This window comes from Cucurbita maxima, unplaced genomic scaffold, assembly GCF_002738345.1.
Source record: "Cucurbita maxima cultivar Rimu unplaced genomic scaffold, Cmax_1.0 Cma_Scf00079, whole genome shotgun sequence".
Taxonomy (NCBI): domain Eukaryota; kingdom Viridiplantae; phylum Streptophyta; class Magnoliopsida; order Cucurbitales; family Cucurbitaceae; genus Cucurbita; species Cucurbita maxima.
In genome coordinates this window covers 179,544-197,040 of record NW_019272095.1, presented here as the reverse complement: position 1 = coordinate 197,040, position 17,497 = coordinate 179,544, and the positions used below count along the sequence as shown (strand labels likewise).

Here is a 17,497-nt window from a genome sequence, read left to right as displayed (position 1 = left end):
TTTTTTTTTTTTTTTTTTTTTTTTTTTTCTGTCAAGAGTTCCCACAACCATTTTATATTTTTCCCATTTCAAATTACCCTGAGCCGAGTAGTAATGTTCGTGGAAATTTCATTTTTCACTTGATTAATAATTATTTTCTTGTTTCTTTCTGGTATTTTGCCATATTGTGCTGTTGCAGATTGCAGGATTGTAATATGTGAACATGCATTATTAAGTTACCTTAAACACTTGTAAGTGATATATTTGAGGGATGGGAGGGGGCGCTTTTGTGATGTTGTATCAAATTTTGTCCATGAGGAAAAGGAAAAAATAAAACAAGGTCGTCCATTAGATAGTGCACATTGTCTGAAATTTTGAATTATGTTCTTTCCCTGCACTGGACTTCGCTACACATTTATTTCTTTTAATTTATCAATATGCTCTACATGTTTATAATGAACTTGCAGTCTATAATTTGAAGCCTCTGTTTCATATGTATCTGTAACAGCTGACTCTGGAAAGAAAAAAATTCTGCTTCTCAAGGGGAAAGAGCGAGATATATCTCATGTACGTTTCTTTAGTTCTCTCAACTAATTATTCCATTCCAACTTTGTTACTCTCTTTAGAATTATTAACTTGTGTGTATCAATTGTCACTCAAGGCTAATTTTGGAGGGCACAAATTCTTTTCTCTTGCCTCAAATTGTGACACTTGATTATCTATTTCTTGGATAATGATACCTTTGCAGGTTTCTGATGGCATGCTACAGTTGCAGAGCGTGACATCTACTGGGACTTCTCCTGCTAGTGCATCAAAACATAATCAGAGGCGTGAGGCTAGTGGAAGCATGATCAGAAGCATTCTTTTAAATAATGAATCACGTCATGGACAGACTTCATCAGGAGCTCCATCTCATCAAAAAATTCAGATCCTGAACTCAGACAATGGGAAGCGACTACCTCGTTCCATTAATGCTCGATCTGGGTCTAATGATATGTCCAGTAATGAACCAAATTCATCCGGTTTGGAAGGGGATGGAAAAAGGCCTTCAGACGGTAAACCTAGTAAGAAGGAACTTCATGGCCTGGGTAGTCTTAGCGAGAAGCAAGAAAAACGAATAAGAAACAAAGATAGACCTGATCGTGGTGTGTGGGCGCCACGTAGTCGTTCAGATGCTTCAGTCTCACAACTTGAGGAATCCTCTGTTGCACAATCTAGCCATTTGCTTTCTGACTCAGTTGAAGGTAGTACTATTATAATCCTTTGGAGATGAAGAGGCTACTTGCATATATATACACAATCATATTATTGAAGTATCGGACCTTGGTCATTGTGTCAAATCATACTGCTTGATATGAGCTAAATGCAGACTCTGTTCCACATGAGAAATTATAACCCAATATGTATTTTATGCATTTACAGCATACCGTGGGGAAATGAAAGAAGATATTCATGTAAGCAGGACTGGGGATGTTACAACTACTGTGAGTGGACGTAACAGTTCAGTGGAAAATGGTTGTACTTCCTCACGAACGCTTCTTACGTTCACTTATTTTAGGAAGCTGTAAAAGTACTTTCTGCTTTTCGTTAATCTAAAATGTGTTGTGCTTTCTTTAGGTTCTGTTAGACATGGTGGACGTCGTGGGGCTGGGCATGTCATGAAGGATGATGGGTCATTGAACCCAAATGAAGGGAAGCCGTCCAAAAGAGGTGTTGCCAGTGGTCACGAGGTTCGTTTCTGCATCCATGCTAGTGACTATCTCTCGTGTTACATGATCACTTCTTTTTCAGAAACTCATTATCTTTGATGCCTATGCAGAAACAAGTATGGGTTCAGAAGTCATCTTCAGGTTCTTAACATATTTAAATCATGTGAGTCCTTTGCATATTAGCAATTTTTTATCTCCTTTATGATACAAGCAAGACTGTTTTAAGAGGTTTTTGTCCCCAGAGATGTCCAACCGAACGACAAAGCAGTGTCTAAATTAACTAAAGATTCTGGTTTAAAGTAACCATAGCACATGTTTGAATCCATCCATCGTGCCAACATTTCACTAATATCATTAAGAGGTTATTGCTTATATTGCTCACTGCTGCCATGCATTCTCCTTGAATTCATCTGATATCTGCATATAATTAACATATTGGCTGGATTTTGTGTGCTGTTTTATTTATTGTTCTCTATTGAATCGTGACGATGTGTATGCTATCGAACAGATAATGGCATCCAGACAGGACTATGGTTCCTCAAACTTCCAGGGGGAATATCTCCATTCTGAGGACTTAATGCACATCCTCAGAAGGCATCATCATGTAAAATGGAGATATGCCCTGGAAGCAGTTGGTAACAGTAATAGGTTTCATGAACTGGATTGCAAGATGCAATTGTTTCGTATACGGGTGGTTACAAAACACAGAAGTGTTCTCTGGTTGAAGACCGAATATGCGTTCTATGGATTTCTGGTTTTACAAAATCGAAGTTTCTTTGGTTGAAGACCAAATATGGTTTGTGGATTTTGGTTTGGTATGATCTGATTTTTTTGCCCAAACATACCAAGTGTGACACTGCTTCACCTGGAGGAACGTGCTGGTATATACATACGTGGCTTGCATGACACGAGATCAAAGCCAAGAGGGAGATTCATTCTAACTTTCCCTTTGCTTGATGTTTTGGTCATAATGCTATGTTTCTTTTCCCTTAGGAGCTTGAAATATAGAAAGTACCTAGTAGTACTCTGCTTACCATAATCTCACTGGGGGTGGTTAGTACACAATTGTACTTGATTCTTTGCGTGAGGCTGTGAATCAGAATCATCAAACTTAATACTCTTTCATGTCGTATATGAAAAATGTGATGGATGATTATGATATATGTGTTTCTATCGACTAATATATCACTTTTATTTACTTTCCTTTGTGTTTGTTTGGTCATTTCTGGATAAGAACCTCGTGTTCTTTGGTTTCTAATATTCATTCATAGCACAAATCCATGATTTTATTATGCCCTGTTATCTTTTTTGGTTCTGCTATATAAATAAATAACTTACAAAATCAAATCAAGGAGCACAAAAGCTTTGTTTTGTTCTTTCTATGAGACAGATTGAGAGAGTGAGAAGCCTAGTTTATGGAATTTGAGCAATTTCCAGGAGGATCTTATGGAGTGATTGTGGCTTAGAGAAAAAAGGGCAATGATCACTGCCTTTGATCTTGAAAACTCTTTCAGGTGGGTTTTCCCTGACCAGCTTTTCTTGTATATCAGGTGAGAGTGCGCGATCATTGAGCGTTTGAACGAAGAATCGACGCCCGGTTCCGTAGTTTTTAGGGGACAGTGAGAGTTTCTCCATGACTGGACCCAATGGGAAGGGTCTCATTGAAACCATTGCCAAAGCCACATCCTGCATTCCCACCAACCATATTGGTCTTTAGCTCACTTATATCACATCTTCATATATATATTTACACAACTCAGAAGCATAAAACAAACTTCAACAAGTTTTCTATGGAAAAGTTTGGTTCCTAGTACTCAGAAGTAGAAAAAACTATGAGTAGGATCCTAAACCAAACTCGGAGCTCATGAACACACCTAGCTCTGATATTTCACTAGTATTCTAAAGCAGTAGAAACTACGAGTGCATACGAAAGGATCCTGAACATCACCTAGCCCTGATACTTCACTAGTACTCTAAAGCAAAAGAAACTAAAGGATCCTAAACCAAACTCGAAGCTCATGAACATCACCTAGCTCTAATACTTCACTAGTACTCTAAGGCAAGAGAAACTACGAATGTATACAAAAGGATCCTAAACCAAATTCGAAGCTCATAAACATCACCTATCTCTGATACTTCACTAGTACTCTAAAGCAGAAGAAACTACCAATAGGATCCTAAACTAAACTCGGAGCCTTCGAATGTATACAAAAGGATCCTAAATCAAACTCGATTTAAAGCCAAGGTGAGAAAAGTACCTTGGTAGGAGATTGATTGAAGTACATCCCCTTCATTTGTTCTTTCTCAAACATGAATCCTGTAGGCGGTTCATCTTTTCCATTCCCATAGATCAAAAACTTTGAGTCTTTCATGAAAATCTCTTCAGATCCAAGCTGCAAAACAGTTTATATCAGCATGAACAACAGAGAGTTTATGAAACTCCAAGAAAAGCAACGTTCCATAGTTAATCAAATACCTCTTCCATGAACACATCAAAAGGTCTCTGCCCATCACCCACCATCGTTGCACAAATGTAAACTGCTTTCGTTACTTTGTTTGAGAAATGTTCCAAAGCATAAGAAACACAAGCACCTCCACTACTGTGCCCAACTAGAACAACCTGCAAAACACCAAGTTTTGTTAACTTTAATTAGCAGAATGAGCGGGTAAAGTACTCTGTTAGAAGGCCTTGTAGCTCTGATACTTCACTAATACCTTTTCGTTGTCAGGAAGGCCTTGTAGATACTCAATCAATGGCTTTGAGTACTCAACTAGACTATCCACCTTGTTTGTATCTGTTAGATCAATACCAGAGCCTTTGAGATCAATGGCTATTGGAGACAATCCGACTTCCTCCAGTAGAGAAATTGTCTTGTACCAACACCAAGCTCCAAACCCTTCACCATGAACTAAAACAAATTTCTTTTCCTTTACGTTTTCAAGAAAATCTAGTGCCTGCAAAATGATATGAATTGGTGAGATGATTAGTGATAAAGTAGCAGAATCTGATAACAGGTAGACATTTCTAAGCCTCACCTGCAGATTTGCTTCACCTGAAGTCACCTCTGCTCTCGAAACTCTCTTGCTCGGATTCTAAGAGGAAGAAAAGAAAATCGTGTTAATGCAATAGATCCTTCATTTCTTCAAACGGAACGAACAGAGATAGAATTAGACCGATTCCCTAAATGCTTTTCTCGGTATTCCTCAATGTCCCGGCTATTCACGAAACGTGAGAAGCAAATGAATAATCATCCGCTTCTGGAAGAAATTCACGGGAATCCTATAAGATCCATTCGTTCTCTTTTCTCTAATAGATGTTCAGAACTTCATAGGGATTCGAATCAAACCATAGCTCACGAGGTCTAGAACTCATTAAGATCCTACTCATTGATTACACTTCATAGTTCTTCCTTTATTACTTTCTATTCATGGATTTGGTAGACTTTTCATAATTTACATCACATGGTAGATTCTGACATCTATAATTAAGCACACCAGAAATCATTCATTCATTCTCCTCATGCTGATAAAAAGAACAGAGTAATGATAGCCAGAAAAGGTCAACCACAAAGGAAAAAGAAACTATTTAATGCTGAAAAGTAGACTCACAGATTATAAAATATGAACCATTCTAAAAGGCAATCCGCCATGAAATCAAACAGAGCTTAATCATGATAACCCACTTTTCTTGATCCAAATATAAACAAACAAACAAACAAAATAAAGACCCACCTGCTTCCCATTACAGAATGGATCGGATAGATTATGTCTTCGAGAACTTGTCGACCCAATTCTTTTCGAAGTGGATCCATCAAACCTCTGAGACAATTGAAGCTGTTGCAGAGCCAACGAGAGTGCTTGCTTCTTCAAAAACTCTTCCTCGCTCTGCAACTTCCTCTGCGACCGACCCATTCTCTTGCTTCTTGATCCAATCTCTTTCACATCCTTCTTTGACTTGCAAATCAGGCTGTTACCCATTATTCAGAACCTGATTCTGAACAAAACCCACAAATTTTTTCGACTCAAAACGATAAGAAATCGAAGAAATCTCATGAAAAACGAAGGTTAAGGCGAGGAATTAGGGGTTGTGTTCATCGCGGTATTGTCAAGAGTTTAGTAAGCGGGAGTGGGTGAGAGTAAGGAAGGAAGAAAAGGGTCGTGCCGCGGAGTTGAGGCTTCCGAACTTGCTAAGACTTTTAATGATGGATCCCGTGTGTTAAAGAATGAGAACCGAAGGAAAGTGACAGATATCGGAAGAGGGTACTTTCAATTATAGTTTTTGTTTCTCGTTCTTAACATGGTATGAAAGCAAAAGAAGAGAAAGAACCGAAGAAAAGTAACTAAGATCGAAATAGAGAACTTTCAATCTCACTTTTGTTTCTCCTTCTTAACATGATATCAGAGCTGGAGAAGACGGAGAACAGAAGAAAATTGACAGATATCAAAACAGAGGACTTTCAATCCCGCTTTTGTTTCTCATTCTTAACATGGTATCAGAGAAAAATAAGAGGAAGAACCGTAGAAAAGTGGCAGAGATCGAAATAGAGGACTTTCAACCTCACTTTTGTTTCTCATTCTTAACACAGTATCAGAGCAGAAGAGGAAGAAGAACAGAAAAAAAGTAGAAGACTTTCAATCTCACTTCTGTTTCTCATTCTTAACATAGCATCAGAGCAGGAGAAGATGAAGAAAAGTGACAGAGATCAGAAAGTTTTCAATTCCACTTCTGTTTCTCGTTTCTCATTATTTAACACCATGTGAAATATGAACAAAAACAGCTCATATTTACAAACCGCCTTGTAATATTTATGACTGATTTGACTCGAGAATGATAAATAATGTTCGGAAGAGATCGGAAATGGGGAAGGGCTGGAAAACATAAAATTTGTAGTTGAAAAACTTGATGGAGAATTACAAAGGGTGATAATGGAAGAAAGGTTGTCTAGTTTTTAAAGCAAAGCACCATTTTCAATCAATTCTCATTGATTTTGGCGGTTGCTGTGGAAACGAATAATACACCAAATTTATTTACTCGACATTTCATTTCATTTTCTATGGCTGTTTTTGCCATGTGATTTTTTTTATCGGATCAACTCGATCAACTTGAAAATAAGGTTATAATCCAATATGGTAATTCTAGTCAACTGAATTTAAGAACTTTCTTAAAAGGCTTTGAATGTATAAACCTCAGGTTCGCAAATGCTAAAACCTCCGACTCAAATTGGTTTCATTCCAAAGGATTGGAATTCTCGAGAATTTGGTTAACAACTTTATTGAAGGATAAGATCTTTAGTACTAAATATCTAAAAACCTCGAAACGATAAGTAATTACTCCACAAGTAAAATTAATAACGTGAAGCTCAAATAGTTCTGAGCATACAACTTGTGCGCGGAGGGTAGAGTAACTAGTTCATACTCTTGGCCAACAAAGCTACACACCACTTTGGTGGTAATTGCTCGTGTGCATAAAGGTGTTCCATGACTCATTAGTCCTCTCTTCCATGGCCTTGCACAACCTTTTCACACCTGAAGGGAGTGGGTTTTCATCTCACTGGTATTTATGTCCGATGGGGTAAACCGTTCATATTCGGTTGCTTTCATTCTATATTTCACCTTTCCTTTTCTTACTGGTGAGCTTATGACGAATAGTCATGTGGGGGTACATTTGGGAATTATTCGTGGTTCATTGGGTGTCTTAAAACGAGAGGTGGGGTTCAGTTTGTCTCCTCTGGTTTTGGTTCGTTGGAAAATAACGATGACCATTCAATCTCTCTCTGTTACTCGTGGTTCCTCTCTTGCAAGTGTGTGTTGTGAGGGGCGACTGAGTATGATTTCATTTCGTGTACCCTTAGTGTCTGGGAGCGAACGTGGGTTGCGAGCGTGAGAATTCCGACACTTGCCCATTTTCCAGCAACCGCACAATTTTTTTTTTTTTTTTTTTTTTTTTTGAATTCTTACCTATCACTTATTAATATTTGATATTTTGTTTAGGTTACTCGGTCATTAGTCCAATTAACTCAAAATTTTAAATTAGTCCAATTTTTTTTTTCTATTAGACCCGGGTATATTTCAACCGTTCAACTAATTTCATAATTTCATTTTTGTTCTTCCATTTATAACAACTACCTATTTATTACACCACGTGTTTAAGAAATTGGCTTGGCTTAAAGAAAATTATGGTGTCCCTCATTAATGTCCTCCAACTCCAATCCATTAAGGATCCTTAGGGCCACAATGAATGGCAATTGGAGGCATATCACACCAATCATGCCCACAATTATTCCAGGTGCCACCACTAGGTTTTTGAGCCAAGTTGTTTATATCTTGTTCGTCTTTCGTACATATAAAGGTATGCTCGAGTTGGATTGAATTATGAATTTATTTAAGTTAGGTTGTGTCTATTAGATGAACACGACTCTCCACAATGGTATGATATTGTTCATTTTGAGCATAAGCTCTCATGAGTTTGGTTTGTGCTTCCTCAAAAGGCCTTGGACCAATGGGGATAATATTCATTGATTATAAACTCATGATCATTCTCTAAATTAGTCGATGTTCGACTTTCATCTAACATCTCCCCTCGAACAAAGTACGTCTCCCTTTAGTCGAGACTCGACTCCTTTTTCTTTTGGAGTCTTAGTCATTTTTTACTATGCCTTCGACTTTTTCCCACTTTCATCCAACACCTCCCCTCGAACAAAGTACGTCTCCCCTTAATCGAGGCTCGACTCCTTTTTCTTTTGGAGTCTTAGTCATTTTTTTACTATGCCTTCGACTTTTTCTTTTGGAGTCCTTTGTTTGACATTTGAGGATTCTATTGACGTGGCTAAGTTTTGTTCGAGGGCTCCAAAGAAAGGGGTTGAGCCTCGATTAAGGGGAGGCTATTTGAGAGCTCCATAAGCCTCAAAGGAGGCTTATAATGTACGAGGATTGTTGAGGATTATTGGGAGTGAGTCCCACATTGATTAATTTAGTGGAAGATCATGGGTTTATAAATGAGGAATACTATCTACTATCTCGATTGGTAGTGAGGCCTTTTGGATAAGCCCAAAGCAAAGCTATGAGAGCTTATACTCAAAGTGGACAATATCATACCATTGTGGAGAGTCGTATGCCTCTAATAAGTTTAAGGCATGACTCTGATACCATGTTAGAATGAAAATATATTTTTACTTACGGTCAATTATATATACATATATTTATTTTATTTTTATTTTATTTTTATTCAATTTCATAATTATTTTTTATGGTTTATTCTCCCACATCTCTTACAAATATATGAGAGCGTGTAGGTGATATATTCATAATGGGTTGGAATAGTTATGAAATGACGTGTAAATAAAATCTTTATACTCTATTCACAACAACAAAGAGAATTGAATAGCATAAGTGGTTAAGGTCTTTAGTTCAAAGGATCTCCCTAAAGTTGTTCTTTCTACTTCATTTGGGTCATATCCAACATTTGGTATCAAAGCTAGGATGTCGAAATAAATGTTGTCACCGCATAAAGTTATTGGAGGAGATATGACGATGATAAAGAGCGGAAAGGAGGGGAATGTAACACTCTAATATCCATTACTCATGAAGAGTAACTGCGCAACATGGTCGACAAAGATGTGTGTTAACTTACACGCACAAGGTGTATGGGATGTCATCGAGCATGGTGACATTGAGGAGCGTGAGAAAATGATGACTCTTGCCTCCATCAACCAAGCAATCTCGGAGGATGTCCTTCTCATGTTAGCAGAGAAGAACTCAAAGAAGCAGTGTGAAAAACGCTGCAAATAATGCATGTGGGTGTGGAACATGTCAAGAAAGCATAGGTTCATTCTTTAAAGAATGAGTTTAAGATTATCCGCATGAAGGATAGTTAATCAGTTGATGATGCTCATTAGAAACATTTGTTCTTAGGCGACGAGGTGGAGGAGATCTTCGTTGTCCAAAAGTTTCTTCAAGTTGTCCCCCTAAGATTCATGTACATTGATGTCTCTATTGTGCAGTTCAACAACCTTTATAATATGTCGATGAAGAGGTCGTTGGTCGTTTCAAGGTTCATGAGGCGAGATTTTGTTGCTACGATGACAGAGAGGAGGAGAAACATCTCTTATTGACACATGAGGAGTGACTTGCATAGACGAAAAGGAAAGATGCGGATAAGCGGATAAGCAAACCTCACTCACACATGATCAAGAGTTCACATTGATGTTGGCCGAGAAGATGCCCAACCTGTTGATGCTCAACGAAAAGAAGGTTATGGTGAACCTTCTCACAAAGGAGAAGACCAAGTGGAGACTAACATGTGGTATCTAGACAACGGAGCAAGCAACCACATGATCAGAGATCGAGCAAAGTTTAAGGAGTTTGATGAGAAGCTCATTGATGTGAAGTTTGGCGATGGATCAATTGTGCTGATCCAAGGCAAAGAATTCATCTTGTTCCCATGCAAGAATGACGACCAACGTCATTGGAAATGTGAAATTTGGCGATGGATCAATTGTACTGATCCAAGGCAAATGATTCATCTTGTTCCCATGCAAGAACGACGACCAACGTCTACTGACCAAGGTATATTATATCCCAAGCTTGAAGAGTAATATTATCAGTCTTGGTCAGATGATGGAAGAAAGAAGAAGAGTGGAGTTAGCTGACTCGTTCATCAAGATGTTCGACAGAAATGGAGCCTTGTTGATGAAGGTAAAACAATCAACTAATGCCTGTACAAGATACTATTGGAGACCATTCGACCCACCTCTCTATTGACGACACTCGTAGACCCAGCTTGGTTATGACATGCAAAACTAGGACACTTCAACTTTCTGGTGCTCAAAATGATGATAGAGAAGAACATGACTACGAGGCTACCCAAAATCATGCACCTGAACCAACTTACTTGTAGATGATTATAGTCGTTGGATGTGGGTGTGCATGCTTAGAGAAAAAGGAGAGAAATTATGTGTGTTCAAGAAGTTAAAAAAACTAGTTGAAAATGGGTTTGATCACGAGTTAAGAACCTTGCGCATTGATCAAGGTGACAAGTTCTTATCTTAAAATTTCTCAAAGGTTGAGAAATGGTACACATCCAATTCTACCCGACTGGAAGTTGAGACTAACTCGATGAAATGATCTTTAATAATAGCTTCCATATACGCATGTGATTGCACTTCCTAACCTCAGTAGTGGGGTCACTTACTACGGAGTATTTTTTAAAATACTAAGTCACGTGCTATTATTACTTTTTAGGTAAAGACAAGATACCTCTACACGAATGATAACGTCACGTGATGACCATGAGACTTAATATAGGGTAGAAACATTCATGTTATTTATAGTCTTCAGGTTAGACATGAACATTGTTTTATTTTTATTTATTTTATCTAGGTTCTACTTGCTTTTCTTTGTAAATATTTTAATGATTTTATTATGAACATGCAAGTTCGTGACATTGCTTTCAAATGTTTTAACATATTTATCTGTATTTTTTTAATTAAGTCATGCATGCGCCTATATTTCATTAGGAAAAATAGGGTTGATACAAAGGACCTCATGCATTTGTATGTCACATGCATCGAAATAATTTTCTGTCATGATTTATTAAGGATGTGTACACTACGATATTATCTACACCATGATATTATGTGTGCTCCTTTCTCTCTAGGCATTTTTGGCTGCGTGAGTGTATGCTAGCTGAAGAATAAGTCTAGGGGTACATATAGAAGCCCACCTAGGGGTCCATGTGTGCATGCATGGGCTAAGTGTAGAGGAGTACTGACATCCAATTCAGCTCGAACTGAAAAGTGAGACCAAAGTCATGATGACGATGAAAGGATAAGTCTCAAATATGATTGTATATGATTGCATTTCCTAACTTCAATAGTGAAATCCCACAATGGTTGGAAAGGGAAACGATGCAAAGATTTCATTGTGTGAAAATCTATCGCTAGTAGAGGCTCTTTAAAATCGTGAGGCTGATGACAATACGTAACGGGCCAAAGCAGATAGTATCTGCTAGTAGTGGGCTTGAACTGTTACAAGTATTATTTTAAATGAATTTATTATGAATGTTTTAACTTCAAGCATCGTTCCTGAAATGTTTTCACATAACTCTCCACATATATTAAACATGTCATGCATGTAGTGACGTCTTTATTCTATTATAAAAAACAAGACTTCACATATTAGACATGTCATGCATCTAGTGGCGTATCTATTCTATTAGAAAAAATAGAGTCAGTCACAATCATGGGAAGAGCCCACAAAATGTCATAAATGGAAGTTCCAAATCACTTAAAACAACAAAGGTGTAATAACCCAAAAATTAGAAGAAAAAAAAAGTTTGCTTGAGAAGTAGGGGTTGGCCCCACTATAAACGGGAGGTCCCTCACTTCATTTTTATCATCCCACTAGAATAGATTTCGAGAATACATTTTCTAACCGCTTTGGGCCAGCAGGTTGATCTGGGAAGTAGGGGTTGGCCCCACTATAAACGGGAGGTCCCTCACTTCATTTTTATCATCCCATTAGAATACATTTCGAGAATACATTTTCTAACCGCTTTGGGCCAGCAGGTTGATCTGGCTAGAATCTGATATGCTTGGACTTTTTTCTTCTAATTTCAACTCTTCGAAAGCGTTTAAGGTGAGTATGACGGCCTTTTGACTTAAATTTTTGAATCAAGTTTAAATTATTTAATGCATAATCATGTTAGTTAGTTTAAATATTAGGAGTAATTTTTTTATGCATAATTAGGTTTAATTAGAAATTATTTATGTTTAATTAGGCTTAGTTAATTTAAATTATTACTGGTAAGTTTTTATGCCTAATTAGATTTAACTAAGGAGATTTAAAATTATTTTATGCAAAATTAGGTGAGCCAATTTCCATAGTAGTTCTAATTTATGATTTATGATTCTTGGACTCTTAGGTAGAATTAAATTTTAGAAAGCAGAGTAAGTAACGCTAACATCAAGAAGTCATAGTAGCTTAGGCCTAGGTCAATCAAGTGACCTTACAATCGACTCGGTCGAAAGACTTGTCTTATATATGACGACACATGCCTAGTGGCTCTTGCACGTGTCATTTATGTTTTGTATGTTATGATGTGTTAACTAAAGTATAATGATGATGATAATATGATGACGATAACATAATGATGATGGTGTATGAAATTATGTTGACATATATGATGATGATGATATGATGATGACGACATTATGATGATGATGTATGTCAATATGATGATGTAAGATTTTATGATAATGAGATAGTTTAGCATGACGTTATTCCTTATCAAGACGACGTACATGTATTGAATGTCATGATGCACTATGATGATGATTTATTTTTCTAAAGACACAACCTTAATTGAAGTTAATGATGATGAGCATATGAAAATCAACACCTACATGTTGCTGAGAGTAATAGATGATCAGTGTATAAGGTTGCGTCATGAAGATGGTTTAAAGATGAAACTATTGGTACCTCATGCATTTTGTGTGTACATATACATTAGGATACTTTCCCATTTATGGTGATGAGTATGGATGCGTATGCTATAATGATGATGATGATCGTTCCTCACATGACACTCAGGGGCCTACTGACCTCCGGACGTCGCTACAGAAAGCTAGCTCGACTATGATGGGTCTAGGAGGGTGTGAACCGCCTGGAGATCCACACTCACATGTGTGGATCGTGTGTAGGGAAGTACTATACATCCAACTTTGTCCGGACTGGAGGTCACTCCTATGATGGTTTTTAATGATAAGTCCCTAGATCATGAGTTGCATGTGTTTACCTTCCCTAACACCAACAATGGAGTCATTTAGTATTTTTTTTTTCAATACTCATGTTGTAATTTCGGGTAAAGACAAGACATCCATGTATGGTTGACAACGACATTACAATTCGAGACCATGTCATATGCATAGGGTAATTGTACTTATTTTCATAGAATTAGGGTATCTTTAATTTTAACATTTATTTATTCATTTACTATTTTGTTGTGTCATTTAAAAGATATTTATAACACGTAAGTCCATGACAGTGTTTTAAGATAAAGTTTATGTTTTACAATAAAGTTTTTAAAGACTTATTTCTGCATTTGAGTGTAGATAATGACAACAGTACCGACTCTAGATAAGTAAAAATTTAGAATCGTCAAAAAGAACCCATCAAATCGAATGACCTAACAAATCACTAGCGGGGACATGAAGGTCGTGCTTTGGTCAAAGATGATAGATAGCAACACATCATGCACTCATTATATCTTTTGTCATGAACTTTTGTAAAGGACTTGATTGGAAATTCTATGGGCCTATAATAAGTGGAACATTGGGTTATATGGATCTAATCTATTATTTTAAATTTTCATTATCCATTTTGAAAAAAGCCCACCATTTCTCAAAATCTAATTTCAAAATATTATCTTTTTAAAAAAGCCCACCATACTTGTATCTTTTTATACACTCGGGTCAAAGAGGAGTAAATGAATGAACCGAGACCAGATCTGAATGAGAGCGAATATGAGGATAAGATGTTTAAGAAAGGTAAAAAAAATGTTACCTATACCAACAAGGTACACCTTCTCTTTCGGTTGCTTAGTTATAAGAACTACATAGTTAAACATGTTGATATGTGAGAATAGTCTTTACTTTTAGAAGTGAGAAGAAAGTAATGGGGTCATTAGGTGCCAAATTCAGATTCTAAATCCTGATTTGATTTCTGGGTCCTAGTGACTAAGTTATGCTCAAATTGGTAGAAAAAAATTAACATGACCATGTTGTAGGAAAATATCGGGACCATCAAACGGGAAAATCGGATTAGCATGAATTACTACAAAATTAATATAGTAGAAAAGTTAGACCAATTTAAGCTTAACTTAGCCGGAAATAGAAAAAAAAAAAGGCATTTGGTATGGAAAGGAGGAAGATAAAAAGATTAAAGTTTAGTTGAATCATATAATGGAATATGATGAAGATATGGTGATGGCATGTGACAATAGAGCGATAGATATATTAAGATAAGTATTAGGTGAAGCTTGCACACAAACTTCAATTACTTTGCCCATTTTTTTAACCCAAAAAAGCTTAACCTTCTCTATTTGCTACCTAAGCAATCACAATAACACATTATTTTATTTCCTTTCCTTTAAAAAATTTGATGATCTGAAAAACTCGATCAGGTAATTTAACCGGTTCGATTTAGTTGGGTTATGAACTTATCTCGATTGTCTCGATTATGTTGGATTTGTTAGATGAACACCACTCTTCACAATGGTATGATATTGTTCACTTTGAGTATGAGCCCTCGTGACTTTGCTTTGGGCTTCCCCAAAAGGTTTTGAACCAATGAGATAGTATTCTTTAATTATAAACTCATGATCATTCCCTAAATTAGCCGATGTGTGACTACACCTCCCCTCGAACAAAGTACGCTACCCATGATCATTCCCTAAATTAGCCGATGTGGGACTTTCATCCAACACCTCCCCTCGAACAAAGTACGCCTCTCCTTGAGGCTCGACTCCTTTTCTTTTGGAGGCCACCCATGATCATTCCCTAAATTAGCGATGTGAGACTTTCATTCAACACCTCCCCTCGAACAAAGTACACCTCCCCTTAATCGAGGCTCGACTCCTTTTCTTTTGGAGTCCTTTGTTCGACATTTAAGAATTCTATTGACATGACTAAGTTTAGGGCATGCCTCTGATATTATGTTAGATGAACACGACTCTTCACAATGCTATGATATTATCCCCTTTGAGTATAAGCAGGCCTTAAACCAATGGCGATAATATTATTTTATTATAAACTTATGATCATTTCCTAAATTAGCTGATAACTTTCATCTAACAGGATTCAAATAAATGAAAATTTTATAGATTAAATTAGTTTATGGAAAACCATATTGGATTGAATCGACCTCATTGTTAACTTCAAAGCATACCTTTTTTTCTTTTGATACGAATATATACCATATTTATTTTAGTTTTTATTTAATTTCATAATTAATTTTTAAAAAATATATGTGAAAATCAATAGTAAATCTTAATTAAATGTTGGAAAATATATAAATATATATTTCACTTACTAACTTTTAATTTTATTAAAAAAAATAATTTGAATAAATGACACGAACAACTCAAACCCACCCAAGCTAACCCGATTAAGGTTGTCTGAGTTGGGTCAGGACATTTGTTTAGACCCAACCCAATTAAAACGTTGTCATGAAAAAATAAAATTATATGTTAAAGTTTCCACGACTATTATATAGTTCAAATTTAAATAAGTATTTATGAAACGTGAGATATCGTGACTCGATAAGTTAAAATAATTAAAATAATGTGGATTTTAATATATTATTTAATTAGTTGAAATTATTGATGTTATGATATAATAAAAATATAATTAAATGGAGAGAGAGAATGTCACAATCTTGAGAAGGAAGAAGGCAAGAAAATTAGGTAGGAAATAACGTGGGAGTGGCGTGGATTAGTTGGACTTCCTTTCACCTCTAAAATCAATATTTATAATTTATTAATTTATTAATTTATTTCAATTAATTGACTATATTTAAACAAAGTTTAAATACTTATGAGATATATTTTTAAATAAAAAGTTCCAAATATTAATATTAAGATTTAATATATGGTCGAGTAATTACTCGTAATGTATAACATCTTAAGCCCATCGATATGAGATCTCACAATCCACCACCTTGAGGCCAATGTCCTCACTAGCACAACGTCTCGTATCTGATTTTGATACCAATTGTAACAGCCTAAACTCACCGCTAGCATATGTTGTTCCCCTTTGGCTTTCCCTTCCGGACTTCTCCTCAAGGTTTTTAAAATGTGTGTTCTCACTGACACTCGTTCTCCTCTCTAATTGATATGAGATCTTACGATCCACCCCCTTGAGACCAATGTCCTCACTGGCACACTGCCCTGTATCTGACTCTGATACCAACTATAACAGCCTAAACCCACCGCTAGCACATGTTGTTCCCCTTCGACTTTCCCTTCCGGACTTCTCCTCAAGGTTTTTAAAATGTGTGTTCTCACTGACACTCGTTCTCCTCTCTAATTGATATGAGATCTTACGATCCACCCCCTCGAGACCAATGTCCTCACTGACACACTGCCCTGTATCTGACTCTGATACCAACTATAACAGCCTAAACCCACCGCTAGTACATATTGTCCTCCTTGGGCTTTCCCTTCTAGACTTCTCCTCAAGGTTTTTAAAATATGTTTGCTAGGGAGATGTTTTCACACCCTTATAAAGAATGCTCTGTTCCACTCTCCAACCAATGTGGGATCTCACAACATGAATAAATCGAGACTACATTCAAATAAGAGCGATCCTGAGGATAGATTGACTAATAAAAACTTTAAAAAAATTGAAAATCACATCTTATACCCACAAAGTGCACCTTCGTAACCTGACCATGTTCAGGAGAATACTAGGGTTATCATGTATCAAATTCAAATTTCGAATCCTGACCCAAATCCTAGGCATAGATCGTTACATTATCGATATTTAATTTTTGTAAAATTGAGACGTTGACATATTGGTCGACATCCAAATTGTTAATTATGAAATTCATATAAATGTATAGTATATTATATGATTAATATACTTATATGAACAAATGTGAATGTGAAAGGGGATGGCAAGATAAGGCCAAGCTTTAAGACATAATAATAATAATGGAGAAAATGATAGAAATAAGCAAAAAAGTAATTACAAAAAAAAAAAAAAAAAAAAAAAAAAAAAAAAAAAAAAAAAAAAAAAAAAAAAAAAAAAAAA

At 36.3% G+C, this 17,497-nt stretch overlaps 2 protein-coding genes across 3 annotated transcripts in view; one reads left to right on the top strand and one right to left on the bottom strand.

Annotated features, from left to right (window-relative positions):
- LOC111472590 (regulator of nonsense transcripts UPF3-like) overlaps positions 1-2,851 on the top strand; it is a 6,510-nt gene extending 3,659 nt beyond the window's left edge. Inside the window, exons 8-13 of the mRNA XM_023118206.1 lie at positions 488-546; positions 728-1,223; positions 1,402-1,494; positions 1,597-1,709; positions 1,799-1,851; positions 2,197-2,851. Coding sequence (XP_022973974.1) covers positions 488-546; positions 728-1,223; positions 1,402-1,494; positions 1,597-1,709; positions 1,799-1,837 — 800 coding nt within the window. The 3' untranslated portion in view covers positions 1,838-1,851; positions 2,197-2,851. The remainder of the gene's footprint in view (positions 1-487; positions 547-727; positions 1,224-1,401; positions 1,495-1,596; positions 1,710-1,798; positions 1,852-2,196) is intronic.
- Positions 2,852-2,956: 105 nt separating this feature from the next.
- Positions 2,957-5,917, bottom strand: LOC111472593 (putative methylesterase 12, chloroplastic). Of its 2 annotated transcripts, none has more exons than XM_023118212.1 (6): positions 5,422-5,917; positions 4,725-4,776; positions 4,404-4,643; positions 4,165-4,308; positions 3,947-4,081; positions 2,957-3,374 (listed from the first exon to the last, which is right to left on the bottom strand). In XM_023118212.1, the coding sequence occupies exons 1-6, from the start codon at positions 5,664-5,666 to the stop codon at positions 3,102-3,104; spliced, it is 1,089 nt and encodes a 362-aa protein (XP_022973980.1). In that variant the 5' UTR covers positions 5,667-5,917; the 3' UTR covers positions 2,957-3,101. The 2 variants fall into 2 exon arrangements, with proteins under 2 accessions (XP_022973980.1, XP_022973979.1); XM_023118211.1 differs by having other exon boundaries at positions 4,725-4,781; positions 5,421-5,913.
- Between the last annotated feature and the right edge of the window lie 11,580 nt (positions 5,918-17,497).